Genomic DNA, 15,212 nt, shown 5'->3' on the forward strand with positions numbered 1-15,212 from the left:
TTTGTGCTAGCTTAGATAAATACTTTTGCAGTTTTAACAAAAGAGCTACAATAATATCAGAGCATCTCTATTTACACTGAACATCTACAGAATGCCAACATCAATATATAACATATGAGTCCCCTATGGAATTACGCTAATTCGCTTCGACCGTTATCATCCTGAACATCCCTTAAAATAAAAATGCAGAACATAATATTCATAAGTTATTTATCGCCAGCCAGTGTATGGTAGGTGCAGGTCACAATACTAATACGTTAGTTATTGCCAGAAGTGTATGGTGGGTGCAGATCACAATACTAATAAGTTAGTTATCACCAGCATGTCTGATCGGTGCAGATCAAAATACTAATGTTATTTATCGCCAGCCAGTTCTATTTCTTGTAATAATATATCTCAAGCAGTTATCCATATTTGTCTACAAAAATATTTATTTTTTTAATTCATGGTCTGATCGGAACCAACATTACACTTATTATTCTATTGAAGGACGTTCTATTGTTTGCTTATGTGACGATGTTTTCAACTACCATGGAATTTCCAATGGTTCTGCTAGTAATTATTATTATTATTGTTTACTCACTAGGAGTTCTCATACAGATAGTCATATGTGATTACTCACTGATAATAACCTAAAGTCTAGGTGACAACAAGTTTCCTCAGATTTCCAATTCCTTCCACCTCATTCAATAACATTTGTAAATGAATTTACATTATCGCAACAGTCGTTTGCCATTGATTTCTTACTGGCAATCGCCATTGGTCATTACTGAAATTTAGGTGGCAATAAGCCTTTCCAAGGTCCCAGTTCTCTTCATCTAGTTGAGGTCTGGTTAGTGCTTTCTGTACTCGATCTTTCTATCCTCTTTGACCCTCCACAACTATTTGGTGTAGCACCAGTCTATGCCGACACTACTATTTTTCTTTTTTAATGCAGTTAATTTACAGTTTTGTAGTTTCAGTTTTCTTGGTTCCATGTGGGATTCCAATATATTTTTGTTTTACTTCGATTGCAGTTTCCATATAATGATTAATGTTTGTATCTCATGTGGGTTGATTTCCACATTCAAGTGTTTTCCTTAAGATTTCAGCTGTTTTCAGTATTACCGTCTATTATATAGTGTCAGTCTTCCCTTTGATTCCAATTTCTTCTAGTCTATAAACCACATTCTTTGAAATTGTTTCTCGTGCTCTTACAATTATTGGTATTATATTGATTTTCTTCAGGTTCCATATTCCTTTCAATTCTCTTGCAAGCTCTGCATATTTGTTTCGTTTTTCTATCTATTTGATCTGCACTCTGTGGCCTGTAGGGACAGTAAAATCTACAATTTTCTTTCCTTTTTAATTATTATGATGTCCAGTCTCCTTGCTTGGATGAATTTATCTGTTTGTACCTTCATGTCGCAAAGGATTTTATAATTTCGTTTTCCAGTACTGTCTCCGGGTTATGCTTATACCATTTGTCCGCATGTTTAAAGTGAAGTCATTTGCAGAGTTCTTAGTGTTTTATTTCCATTGGTTTGACTTTTTTTTTTTTAATAAATAGTTCTCCTCTTTCATGAGAAGTAACTTTAGTCTTTGTCAAGTTATCCACAACTTGAACGCTGACCGAAAGTCCACTACACAATCCAACAATCAGACTGTGGCCCAATGTGCTTCACAATATGGCATTTGTTGATACAACATGATACAACATGATACATTGAACATTGTACAACATGATACATTGAACATTGTAGAACAATTAAGATCTGTGTCTTTTTTAATGTGGTGTCCTGCTTAAAATTCTGGCCAATAATGCCTCTACATTTCAATGTCAAAAATTTCAAAAATTTGCAGTTTTGAAGATTTATTTTGTTCAAATTCTATTGTCTAATATCCATGTTAATAGTTTAGACTCAAGTTTTCTTGGATCTTCCCACTTTATTCTGACCTCCCACCTCAAGGTTTTTTGCATTTTTTTTGTCTAAGAATCTCTCCTCTCACCATCACTAAATCAACATACCGTTCTGTACCATAATGAAGTTGCCCTCACGCTTGGCAGGTTGATCTCTACTGAAAGAGGAAGTTTGATGGAAACATAAAATTCACAAGTGGTCCTCAGTCTCGTGTATATCTTTGTTAGGGAAGATGACAACATTAGGTTTTTGCAACTCTTGTTGACATCCTCCTACATACAGCACCTAGTGTTCCCAAATGGTCACCCATCTGGTACTGACCAGGCTCAATGTTGCTTAACTAATAATCTAACGATAAAATGAGAGCCGATGTGTCAACTTGATTATGCAGTATATTAAATCAACATAGCTAACTAATCGTCAGGATTTCATCAACTATGGTATATTCAGTTTTGCTAATAAAGTATCATAGTTGATATACTGGATCTAATCTGACCTGATATTTCATATACATCTGATTGTTATGCTGAATACGAACAAGTGAGGATTGGATCATGGTCCAGCATTCACCTCTATGCAGCATTACACTCCTAACACAACTGTTATATATCCTCTACTTGATGTTGAGAAAGATAGCTTACGATACCAATACGATTGGAAATAGTCTGTGGAATCAAGCCGATTTTACTTTAATGATAGAGTAGAACCAAGCTTTTAAAATATTTAACAGAAAATAATTCTCCCTGGAGTTCATATCTTCCAAGGACTTGAAAAGCTGTTGAATAGTTTTGAGCATAATTGATGGACTCACAATAAAAAAAGTTCAATTTTAATATAAATTTCAGGTCATTAGAAAAGTGCTATTGGTGTAATTCAGTATTATATTTTTCTTATCAAGCTTCTCGAGGATAAAAGTTAATGACTTATGAGGTCGGTTTATGCAAGTGTTTATAACTATTAGAATTAAATGTTAAAGAGAGTCATGTTTTATTCCTCAGGGAAACAATCTTATGGCAACGTATTCTACCGTGTAGATGGATAATCACTGACTGACTTGGTGTCCTTATTAGGTTTGCTTAGCGAGGAGAATTCCTTGACACCCCACAGAATAAAGGTATGAATAAACTCGGTTATAGAGTAAGAAAAATGCATAGTTCATACAATATCAGGAAAACATTCAGAAGCAGCTCAACTTGAAAAGGATAACTTGCTTTTCTAGTTGAATTTCACATGAAAAAAAAATGACTAGAAACTGCATTATTCGATACTGTCCAGATATGGAGAGGAAATAACATGATTTCATAAATTTCTTAATTTATTTCTATTTAAATGCTAATTCCTGCTGGCTAAGAGTTGGCTTTGTTGACTGTGTTTAAGCTCCAGGACCAGCAATAATTATCACTTCCTATACTAAAGATTGCATAAGCAGGAAGTACTAGTGCCTATATAATTAATGCATACACACACACACACACACACACATATATATATAAATATATATATATATATATATATATATATATATATATATATATATATATATATAAGTTATGAATAAATTGTATTACAGATATAATCAAAAATAAGGAATTTAAGTTTAAAATCCTTTAGTGATTTTTTGGGGCATCCTGTATATATATATATATATATATATATATATATAACTTTTCATCGTTTGTGCATATATATATATATAAGTATTTACTTCAACAGTGCTCAATACGTAGGTAGAGCTAGGTAGTAAGCTATAAAATATATATAAGCCTGATAAATCCTAGTGTGGATGAACCGTGGAATATTCTGTGTAGCTTAATTGCCATATATATTTTATAACTTACTACTATATATATATATATATATATATATATATATATATATATGTGTGTGTGTGTGTGTGTGCAAACGATGAAATGTTATATTCAATCACACTCATATCATTGTCCACCTTTTTTCATATATATATATATATATATATATATTAAATAGAACACATTCATAAAATATGTTTTGAAGCCACCCAGCACAAAAAATAAACAATTTAAAAATAATGTTGTTTATTGATATATTTTGGCAAAGAAACTTGCCCTTGTCAAGATATATATATATATTTTCTTCTTACATCGTATATGGTACATTTAGACGAGGCACATGTTCTCATAATTAATCCAACTCAATGAGATGTCCTTGAATTAGGGGCATGCAGATGAAACGACTTTCACCACTCTCTTTTTTTGCAATAATAATTAGCTATGTCTTTTAGGTAAAAAGTCTACAAATTTCTGTCATACTAAAGGTTTCCGTAACTAGCAACATACAGACCTACCAAATCTTACACTTGACCATTAAAAGTTTATAAATAAAAATGACTTTTCAATATAGGTTTGTTTTTATAATTCAATCTAAGTTATTCAGAACGTTAAAGAAGCAGCCTATACCTTTGGACCTAGGTGGTTTGTGTTGCCTTGTAAGTTACTAACTTTGACTAAGATGTAAATAAAAACAAGGCAGCATAGCTACTTCCGCACATGGACTTCAATGCGGTACACACACGAACTCTCTTTCTCCTGCAGGACTCTCTAATCTTTTGTCCCCGTCCAAACCTAGAAGGACGTTCCTACTAATTTCGACACGTATTCATGAACTCTCTCTTTTTCAAGAGGTCTGTTTAATCTTTCATCAACGTCCATACATATCAACTCTTTCCTCTTCTCTTTTTCTTACTCTCATAATAATGGCAATCTTCTGTCTCTTGAAACAATAACATGCTGCACCTAGTTTGGTTTATTACAACCTCTCCTGTGGTAAACCAGGTGTAGGCCTGGGTAGGTAATAAGAGAATCTCAGTTTGCCCATTTATCAGGGTTCCCCTCTCGGCGTTGCAATGGAAAGGCAAGTCAATACAGTCGGTGCCAGCGCAGCTGCAGGAGCTGCCAGAAAGATGTTGCAGACCAGATTTTTTGTCGGAGTTTACTCCCTAACCCTTTGCCTTTCCCAAGGCATCCACAAGGCATAATAATGGCAACCTTCTGTCTCTTGGGACAATGGCATTCTGCACCTAGTTTGGTTTACTACAGCGTCTGCTGTGGCTAACCAGGTGCAGGCCTGGGCAGATAAGAGAACCTTTGCTCTCATGCTAATGAAGATAATTAATAAAGTCGTTATTAAATGTTAGAACGAGACTCTTGTCTTTCATTCTACAAGTTCAATGGATTTAAGTATGTATGAAATATCAATGATTAACACCAATCATATTTATAAAGCTTTTTTGTAGGAGAGCTCCGCCTCCTGAAGAAAATACTCTTCCTCCAATCCTAAAATAGCTAAGATGCCTAATGTAAAAAAAAAAAATGGTATTCAGCATAAAGTATAGAGACGTTTTGTCAAACTGCTATCTAGGCTAGTTCATATGCAGTACTTACATAAACACAATGCACAACATCCTCAGTTGGAGATATATCGCCATTTATTTCCAGCAGTTGCTGGTTTCAGCTCATAGGTGGTGATATTGACCTCCTTTCGCCCTTTCTTTCGTTCTCCTACATCTGGAACGCCAAGCTGAATGGACGTGTTAAAAAAACTGTCCTCCTGACTTTCTTGTAAACATGTCTTTTTATTTTTTATTATTTTTTTTATTACATTTTCACCCCAAACAAGGCACATTGCCACTTTGGTGTAGGGGGCTACTATCAGGGGCAACAACTACTGGGGTACTATGTGGGGATTTGGGCAGCAAGATGTCAGTTCACATTGCACTTGAACTTCTGCACATCAGTACAGTTGGGGAAGCAGGGACCTGGAATGGAATTCCAAAGTCTAGCGGTTCTGGGGAAGAAACTACTGGAGTAGAAAGATCTTTTACATCTAGGGATCTCTACAGTGTGGGGGTGGAATTTAACAGTCGGGTTTGTCGAGGGTGTTTACGCCGTGGGGGCACAAGTGATTGCAGTTCGTCAGAGCATTCACCATTATAATACTTGTAGAACAGGCAGAGAGATGCAACGTTTCGTCGATGGGACAGAGGCTGAAGCTTAGATGCCAGTTCAGGGCCTATCAGATTTGCGACTCTTTTGAACCTTATCAAGGAGCGAGAGACTAGTAGCAGATTCACCAGCCCAAATATGACAGCAATACTCCATACATGGGCGAATGGTGGCCTTATAGAGGTACAAGATACTTTCAGGTGTTAGTAGTTTTCTAGCACGGTAGAGAGAGCCCACCTTCCTTGCAGCGGCCCTGGCGATGCCTTCAATGTAATTGTTCCAACTCATGTTTCCTGTGAACATTAGGCCAAGGAGTTTGAAAGATGTATTCTCAAATAAAGAGTCGTTGGCTATTGCTATAGGTGGTAGAGAAGGTTTCTTTAATTATTGAATGAAATTAGTTTAATCTTGGCGGCATTGAACATGACCATCCATTTTTGTCCCCATTCCACTACAGATTGGAGGTCTTCCTCTAGTGTTTCTGCCATTTCTTTAGATATGTGTTCATTTGTTTTCCTGTCCTGCCTGTTATAGAGTTGGTGTCATCAGCATATATACCCATCTCAGAGGAAATTTTGTCGAGGAGGTCATTTATGAATATCAGGAACAGTAGAGGTCCAAGGATAGACCCCTGAGGCACTCCCGCATTTATATCATGTTGTTTCGATGTACGACCGTCGAGGACAACCTGGATTTTTCTCTCATCTAAGAAGGATTTAATTATGTTAAGTATTCTACCAGTGATACCCTATGATCTAATTTTTCTGAGGAGACCCTCATGCCATACCCTGTTAAAAGCCTTAGATATATCTAGAGCTACCGCTCTGCCCTCCCCCGATTTGTCGAGTGAATGGTATATACGTTCAGAGATTACAGTTAGGATGTCTGCCGTGGGACAGGCTTGTCTAAATCCATATTGTTGGTCAGTCAGAAGTTTAGCATCTGTAAGGTGATTGACTAGAGCATGGTTAATTATGGTCTCAAATATTTTGGCAAAAAGTGGGAGGAGGCTAATGGGGCGATAATTTGATGGGTCAGTTCTTTCATCAGAATTCTTGAATACTGGTACCATAGAAGCAGTTTTCCAACAGCCCGGAAAGCAAGATTCATTAAGGCATTTGTTGTAGAGTTTGGAGAGAACTGAAGCTACTTCGGTTGAGCATTTTTTTAATAGCACTACTGGGATGAGATCGGGGTCCACATGCTTTTGAAGTGTCAAGGTTTTTTATGATAGCATGCACCTGAGCAGGGGTGATTTTCAGATCCTCTAGCGTGGCGTCTGTCCGCATAGGAAAGTCAGGTAGGGGGTGGTTGGAAGGGTCCAGTGTGGATTTTGAGGCAAACCGACTGGCAAGCATGTTAGCCTTCTCGGTTGCTGAGCAAACAACCTCATGATTTTTAGTTAGTGGGGAAACTGTTGATTTCCCATTATTTACTACACTGTTGTAGATTTTCCAGAAGTCACGAGTTCCTAGTTTTTGTGCTTCAATGCGTTTTTTTAGTGGTTTCAGTAAATTCTCTCTTAGCTGTCGCTATTTCTTTCTTAACATTACTTCTAGCTTCTATGTACTTCTGTCCGTTTGAACTGGACTTATGTCGGTTAAATCTGTGGTATGCATGCTGCCTTTGAGCAATGGCAGTAGTGCAAGTCGAAGTAAACCATTGGGGAGAGTGGGGCTTGCTATAAAATTTCCGCATAGGAACATGTGCTTCGATTGCAGTTTTGAACCATTCGGTTGTCTCGTTTGCGCACTGTTCAGCAGGAAGAGAAAAAATATTTTCCCATGGGGCATCTCTGATCAGTCAGCCTTTTTATAATATCTCGTTATTTTGAGCACTGGCTCTTCAGTTTTGGCTCTAGAGTTTAGGGCGATTTCAACCATTATCACTGCATGATCAGCATTCCCAAGTGGGCTGTCGGCATTTGTTATACAATCCTCGGGAACTGTAGTCAAAAACAGATCTAGAAGTGATGCATGTTGTTCTTCCTGGTCAGGGAAACGGGTTGGAAACGTAACAATTTGTGATAGGGAATGAGATATAGAGAAGCTATGAATTGTGCTGCCCGCTGCATCTGTCTTGTACTCGTTGACTGTAAGAAATTCACAATTAATTGTTCGTTACGCGGTTCTCGAGTGTTGTTTTCTTATTTGTTGTTTATGTATAAATATTACGTTTTTGACGTGATAGACAACATTCAACAATGGCATATTTACATATTTACAAATGACACAATAATCATCGGATTATGTCAAGCCTTGTATATCGGCTCTAATATCCTGTTAGCAAAGTTGATGAAATTTTGATATGTACGTTGGTTTAACGATGTTGAAAGAAATAATTTACCACTACTGTTCATCATGCTGCTCAACAAACACTCAGGAAATGTAATACCAGTTTACAGATGCAGAAAAAGAATAAACCACCTCATGTATATGGACGACCTGAAGCTATTTGCAAAAAAAAAAAACAGAAAAGAAAATTAAAAAGGAACTGAAAATACTGATAAACACAACCAGAATCTTTGGTCTCGACATTCAAATAGAATTTGGAATGGAAAAGTGTATGCTGCTAAAGATGAAAAGAAGGAAATTAGAAACAATGAAGAGCATAAGACTGCCCAACCAATAGAAGATGAAGGCAGTAGACATACATGATACTTTTAAATATTTAAGAGTTTTGGAAGCAGACACCATCAAATCTATAGAAATTAAAGAGAAAATTGGAAAAGAATATTCAAGACGAACAAAAAAATTCTTGGAAAAAAAAATTGGTGTCAGACGTTGACTAGCAATATTAGGTTAATTAAAATTAACTTAAACTATTCATATTATTTGGATTCTTTCGACTACTGTCCTCATCTTGAGTGTTATTTGCGCAACGTTTTGGTCCATGTAACCTGTGACCTTCTTCAGATGTATTGCACGGACCAGTGGCGTAGTGGATAAAATACTTGGTAAAATTCAGTTGGAAGTAGAAAGTTCAACTCTTAGTGCGGAGGACACTCAAATTACAATTGCGAATTACTTCAGACTTCAACCTAATCATGGCTGATGGAATGAGAGCATACTACCTCCATAAATCTGTGAGGTGATCTGTGCAGATTCCTGAGTTCAATAGAAAGCTTCTCAAGTTTCACAAGATACACCTGAAGAAAGTCGGAGGTTACACCAACTGAAACATTGTGAAAATAACACTAATGATGAGAACAGTAGTATGAAGAATACAATATGAATATTCAATCCTCATCTAAAAAATTATGAAAAATGATAAATGTTAATAAAGATTGGCAAAACATATTGTAGTCAATTTTATAATTTGAAAGTGATGATTTGTGAAGTTCCAAGTTTGTTTAAAACACTTTGAACAGCCATGTCACACCAGGTATAAGTTGTTTCTTTAACGTTCTGAATAACTTGGGTTGAATTATAAAAATAAACCTATATTGAAAAGTCGTTTTTATTTATAAACTTTTAATGGTCAAGTGTAAGATTTGGTAGTTCTCTACGTTGCTAGTTGCAGAAACCTTTGGTATGACAGAAATTTGAAGACTTTTTACGTAAAAGACATGGTTGATTATTATTGAAAAAACAAAGAGGTGGTGAAAGTCGTTTCATCTGCATGCCCCTAATTCAAAGACATCTGAATGGGTTGGATTAATTATGAGAATTAAAAGTGCTTTTACAGCAAGGACTCGTGCTTCTAACAAAACAATAAAAAATTCCTTTTTTCTTCCATGTGTCTAGCATTAGATGAATAGAGCTTCTGCATAAGGTCTTCACATTTGTGGAACACATTACTGTGGTATTGTTTCTCTTCAGATTATAACATAGTCGTATTCAAATCCATGAATTGTTGTGATAGATTAGAAATTGATGTGCGAGACGAACAGGCATAATAATCTACCCCCATTTTCTTTCTTTGTTCATTCGACTCTTTTTTCTTTTTTCCTATTCATTTCTTTCATTGTCGGATTTTTATATGCAATTTGGACGAATGCTAAAAGGTAACTGACTTTAATTGCTACCCTTTTTCTTTCTCTGCTTTGGTTGAGATTTGTTTTCTTCATCATTTCAAAAGCAATCCAGTTTTCACTGGAATGTGTGAACTGAAAATATACTCTAACCAATAAAAATCGTTTCAAATTCCAAAAACTAACAATCCTATAAAACAATGGTTTGTGAACAGAATTCATCCTTGCACCGTCCTTGACTCTCAACATCAGCCACGCCCATTCTAGAAGACTGGAATGTGTCATGTTGAAATTCCTTTAAGCCTGAATGTTATAGATGAACTAGTTACGTTTGGATGTTTTGATCCCTTATCTTATCTTATATATATATATTATTATAATTTTTGATCCCTTATCTTATAATAATCCCAAACAAGGCACTGAGACTTAGGGGGCTCCAGTAAATACAGCCACCCAAGAGGCACACACACACACACACACACACACACACACACACACACAACAGAACTTTGAAACAAGCTGATGCTTTTGTCTGCTTCTTATTCAAGAACTTTAAAACTTCTCATAAAACTGAACTGTTGTAGTAGATTAGAAATTAATGTGCGAGATAAATGAGAATAAGCTACCCCCGTTTTCTTTATTCATTCACCTTACTCTTTACCCTGCATTGATAATTCATTTCTTTATGGTAGTCTGGCCTTGAATCTTTACATCCAGATGCAATTCGGATGAATGCTAAAAAGCAAATGGCTTTAATTGCTACCCTATTTCTTTCTCCGTTTTGTTGAGATTCATTCTCTTCATCAAGTTAGCTTTCACAGAAACGTGTGAACTCAAAAATATTTTCCAACTAATAAAAATCCTTTCAAACCCGAAAATTAACAATTCTGTGTGAAATTAAACAAGCCCAAGCTTGATCAACTGAAATCAAAGTTCTCAGAAACACCTTCGACATGATGCATCTCGACTCTAAACATCAACGATGTCTATCCTAGAAGACTGGAGTGTCTCATGCCTAAATTTCTTTAAACCTGCTGCTATATTGCCAGTGAACACAGCTACCCAGAAGGTAAACTCTCACCCACACATGCATACCCACAATTGGACTTTGGTCATTTTAAGTAAATTTTACATTTTTGTAAAATTGCTGACATGAATATATTTTGTTTTTTAATTCATATTTACTTGCTTTCAGTTCAAAATTCCCATTGTTGAGTTTGCACTTGCTAACTGGTGACCCATTCATAACATTCATGTTTTTATCTATCTTTTTTATTCGCCAATTTGAGTTTTGCAAAGGTAAAAAGAGAAAAAAACAATATCATTACTAAGAGGTTAAAGTAGTTTGCTTGCAGCATTGTTTAATGTAAAAGACATTTAAGTTTGTAGAAGGCAGAACAATGCAGAGATGTAACGGATGCAATCAAATATGGCATCACGGATATGCTACTTGATCACCTGACACAAGTAAGAACATATTACATGTAAAATATTTTATATATATATATATATATATTTGTAGTCATGTCCTGTTTCGTTGTATCACAACTCATCAGTGCCGCTAGACTAGCATCTCTCCCAAGCCAAGGATTGAACCTAGAACCGTTGTGTTGACAGACGGCAGTTCTCCCACTCGACCATGGAATCGACGCCCGTAAATAACTCGTCGGAATGTCTATTTAAATAGACACCCACCACCACTTTTATAGTGCTCAAATCGCCTGTTCGTAAACAAACAAACAAACAACGAGCTTCGCATTTTCAGCCAATTAAGTAGCGGGTGAGATTATTTATGGCAGTGCTATATATATATATATATATATATATATATATAAGAACAAGTAGTTAATAAAACATGTTAAAAAACACTTTGAAAAAGAATTAAAAACATATTTAATTGTAAAAAGGGAGCACAAAATAAGTGGATAGTCCTTAATCCGTGGAGTTTCGAAGAAATACTTTCCTTCTCCTCAGAGGGTAGGATTTTGCTTGCAAAAATATTTGATGAAACTAGAAGTAAGTCATAGATCTTACTTGATAACAAATAGTAAAGCAGAGGGAATATGGTGAAGAAAAAGGTGATTTCATGTGAATATATATATATATATATATATATATATATATATATAATTATTACTATAATGATTTTTAAATACTTACAGACACTAGTGTTTCATCCTTTCAGGAATCATCAATGCAGGGAGTTACAATTACAGCCGGTCGGGAGATTCGAACCCAGTCATGAAGTCACCATTAACCATGAGAAATTAAGTTGAAATTTAAACATTTATTATAAAATGTCGAGACGTCCATCCAGAGTGATCTAATGATTTTAACATCGTGATCTGTGCACGCGGGCTTAAGTGACCGACTTACATTTCAACTTTAAAGTGCTCAACAATAAGAATCGAGTTCTTAAAGGAGCTGACATAATTATTATTTTAATAATTTTTAAATACCTATAGTCACTAGTGTTTCATCCTTTTGAGAATTATCAATGCAGGGTGACTTGAACCCGGCCATGAAGCCATCTCTGACTCCATTAGCAAGGAACAAACCACACGGCCATATATATATATATATATATATATATATATATATATATATATATATATATACACACACACACACAAATTTCTTGCGTTTGGCAGCAGTATTTGTTGTCTATTTTTTTATAGCCAATTTTTCTTGTTAACTATACTGCAAAATCGACCAATTTTTATACCATTTTTTTTTTAAGATAAAATTACAAGATGTTTCCTTTAATTTCCATTGTTTTTTTCACATCAACTTGTAAAGATTCAAATCTCTTTCTTTTATAAATTTAAGTTTATCTTAGAAAATGTTCAAGTTATAAGGTTGAACTTTTACAATTAATGTAGGATGTTGAATATGAGGAGAATTAAGCGTAAAAGGTATTTGTTCAATAAAACAAAAATACTTTCCATATCAATGGGCAATGTTCTGCCTTCTATAAATCTAAATTTCTTTTATAATAACACTAGCAGGCCACCCGGTGTTGCCCGGTCGTAAAATACGCATAAATATTATATTTTAATTAATGCAGATTTCTTATTATAAACAGAAATGCCATAGGCATTAAACGTAACGCTAAATTCCTTAAAAAATAAAAAATAAAGTAAAAACCCGGAAAGAAACTGAGACATGTGAATGCGTATATTATCTTTTTTTTTAAACAGTTCACTTCTTGTAAATAATAAAACAAAAAATACTCGAGCTGAGATCGAAACCATAACCTAAAGACAGTGCATCAAGTACGATAACCACTAGGCCAACTTGACAGGATCCTTAAGAAGTGTTTTCAAGCCTACTTATTCTTAACATAAGTAATCTGTCATGTGAACCATTCACACATGTGCATTCGTGAAACAGTTGACAAACAGATAAAAATCCGATGAGCCCCCAACATACCAATTTTTCAATTTTGACCCCAGCAGCCTTTTTTGCGGATGAAAACTGATGAAAAAGTTTTCCACATGTCTGAATACCCTATATACTAAATTTCAAGCCTGTAGATCAAAAACTCGTTGAGTATATAGGTTGAAAAGTGTCCTCTCTCACCGACACACACACACACACACACACACACACACATTCTCACTTTTCTAGATATATAGATAGATAGATTAATGTTTGGTGCACTTTAGGTTAAAAAGCCAGTATCTTCAGACACCCTGATCTGTTAACACCAGTGATGATTTGAATGAAAATTTATCTTTGAGATCACTACTAAAAGTTTTCAGAACCGTATTTGAACGAAATTAAAAATTACCACACAAAACTCTTTAATGGCATCGACAAAAGCTATTTACCGAAAACAAATAAAAAGAACGGTTTGAAGAATAGCGGAATATTACCTACTTAGTCGTTGATGTATTTTCTGCAGATCTTGATCTTGATATTCCTCCGCGAAAGAATCAGGCATTTGTTTAGTGACATTCTCCTCCGACAATATTTTGCTATCTCTCCTGCAATTAACTGGAGTTTCTTCAATGACAAACACAGGATTATCGAACCCTTTGGTACACTGTTGCGTTTTTGTTTCTTTCTCTTGATCCTCGCTGGTTAACAAAGGTTCATCGGTGTAACCGGGCAGGGAAAAAGTATCAGCGTGAGTCCGTATCAAGTTATGAGCGTCTAACGTTTGTTCACCAGACATGTTCCTTATTCATTCACTGCAAAAAAAAAAAAAAAAAAAAAAAATCTATAACATAACGTGTCTTTGATTGGTCGCTTATAATGAAATACTGAAATGCAGATACGATGACACTGAAACTTGATTCCGTTTACCGGAGATAAGGTTGGAGTTAAGGGGGGGTATCACTAACCTTGACATAGTTGGAAGACGGCAATATGATATAATATTAAAATTCTTACTCAGCATTTTAACAAAATGCATTGAAGTATCGTGTCTCTAACAGGCATCAACAACTATACAAATACGAGAGACGTCTGTCTGTCTGTCTGATAACTACTTTCAAAACCTAAGAACATGAAATTTTATATTTATTGTTTCCTAATGCGTTTTGCAGGAGCATGAAATACTGTCTTCCCCTTCCCACACCTTTAAATTTTAAAAAACTAATTTTGATAAAATTTGAAACGTGGATTTTTTTCACTTTTTCACTCCCAAACAAGGATTATTGCAACTTGGAACGTAATGAACTACTATTTGGGATCGTGTCTAACAGGGGACTGTGGAGAGTCGAGCAGCGAGATGTTTGTTTACATTACATTTAAACTTCTGCACACATCAGAGTAGCAAGAAACAGGGATAAAATTCCAAAGTCTAGCAGTACGAGGGAAGAAACTATTAAAGTAGAAGGGTTTCCAGCATCTAGGGGACCTCTACAGTGAAGGGGTGGGATGTTGCTGCTAGACAGGTTTGTCTGGTGCGTGCATGTCAAGGGGGTACAAGTGCAACGAGTTCATCAGAGCAGATTCCATTAAAGTACTTGTAAAACAGACACAGGGATGCAACATTTTTGATGATGGGACAGGGGTTGAAGCTTGGTTGATAGTGTGGGACCTATTAGATTGGAGACTTTTTGGGGTTTTGTTTAGTAGGGAGAGATTAGTGGTTAATACATTGGCCCATATGTAACAACAATATTCTATACATGGATAAATGGTGGCTTTGTAGAGATACAGGATACTCTCAGGTGGGAGTAATTTTCTAGCACAGAAGAGGGAGCACACCTTCTTTGCAGCAGTCGTGACAATGTCCTCAGTGTATTTGTTTCAATTCATGTTGCCTGTGAATGTTAAGCCTGGGAGTTTTAATGATGAGCTCTCAAGTAGGATGTTATTAGTCATGGCTATCAGTGGTTGAGAAGG

At 35.6% G+C, this 15,212-nt stretch overlaps 1 protein-coding gene across 1 annotated transcript in view; it reads right to left on the minus strand.

The window, feature by feature from the left end:
- The window catches only part of LOC145277781 (cyclic nucleotide-gated channel beta-1-like), a 138,602-nt gene extending 124,557 nt beyond the window's left edge, over window positions 1-14,045 (minus strand). Inside the window, exon 1 of the mRNA XM_080129541.1 lies at window positions 13,737-14,045. Coding sequence (XP_079985667.1) covers window positions 13,737-14,034 — 298 coding nt within the window. The 5' untranslated portion in view covers window positions 14,035-14,045. The remainder of the gene's footprint in view (window positions 1-13,736) is intronic.
- Window positions 14,046-15,212: the final 1,167 nt, after the last annotated feature.

Source organism: Euprymna scolopes, chromosome 1 (assembly GCF_053919585.1).
Source record: "Euprymna scolopes isolate OS-2025 chromosome 1, ASM5391958v1, whole genome shotgun sequence".
NCBI classification, from domain to species: Eukaryota; Metazoa; Mollusca; class Cephalopoda; order Sepiida; family Sepiolidae; genus Euprymna; species Euprymna scolopes.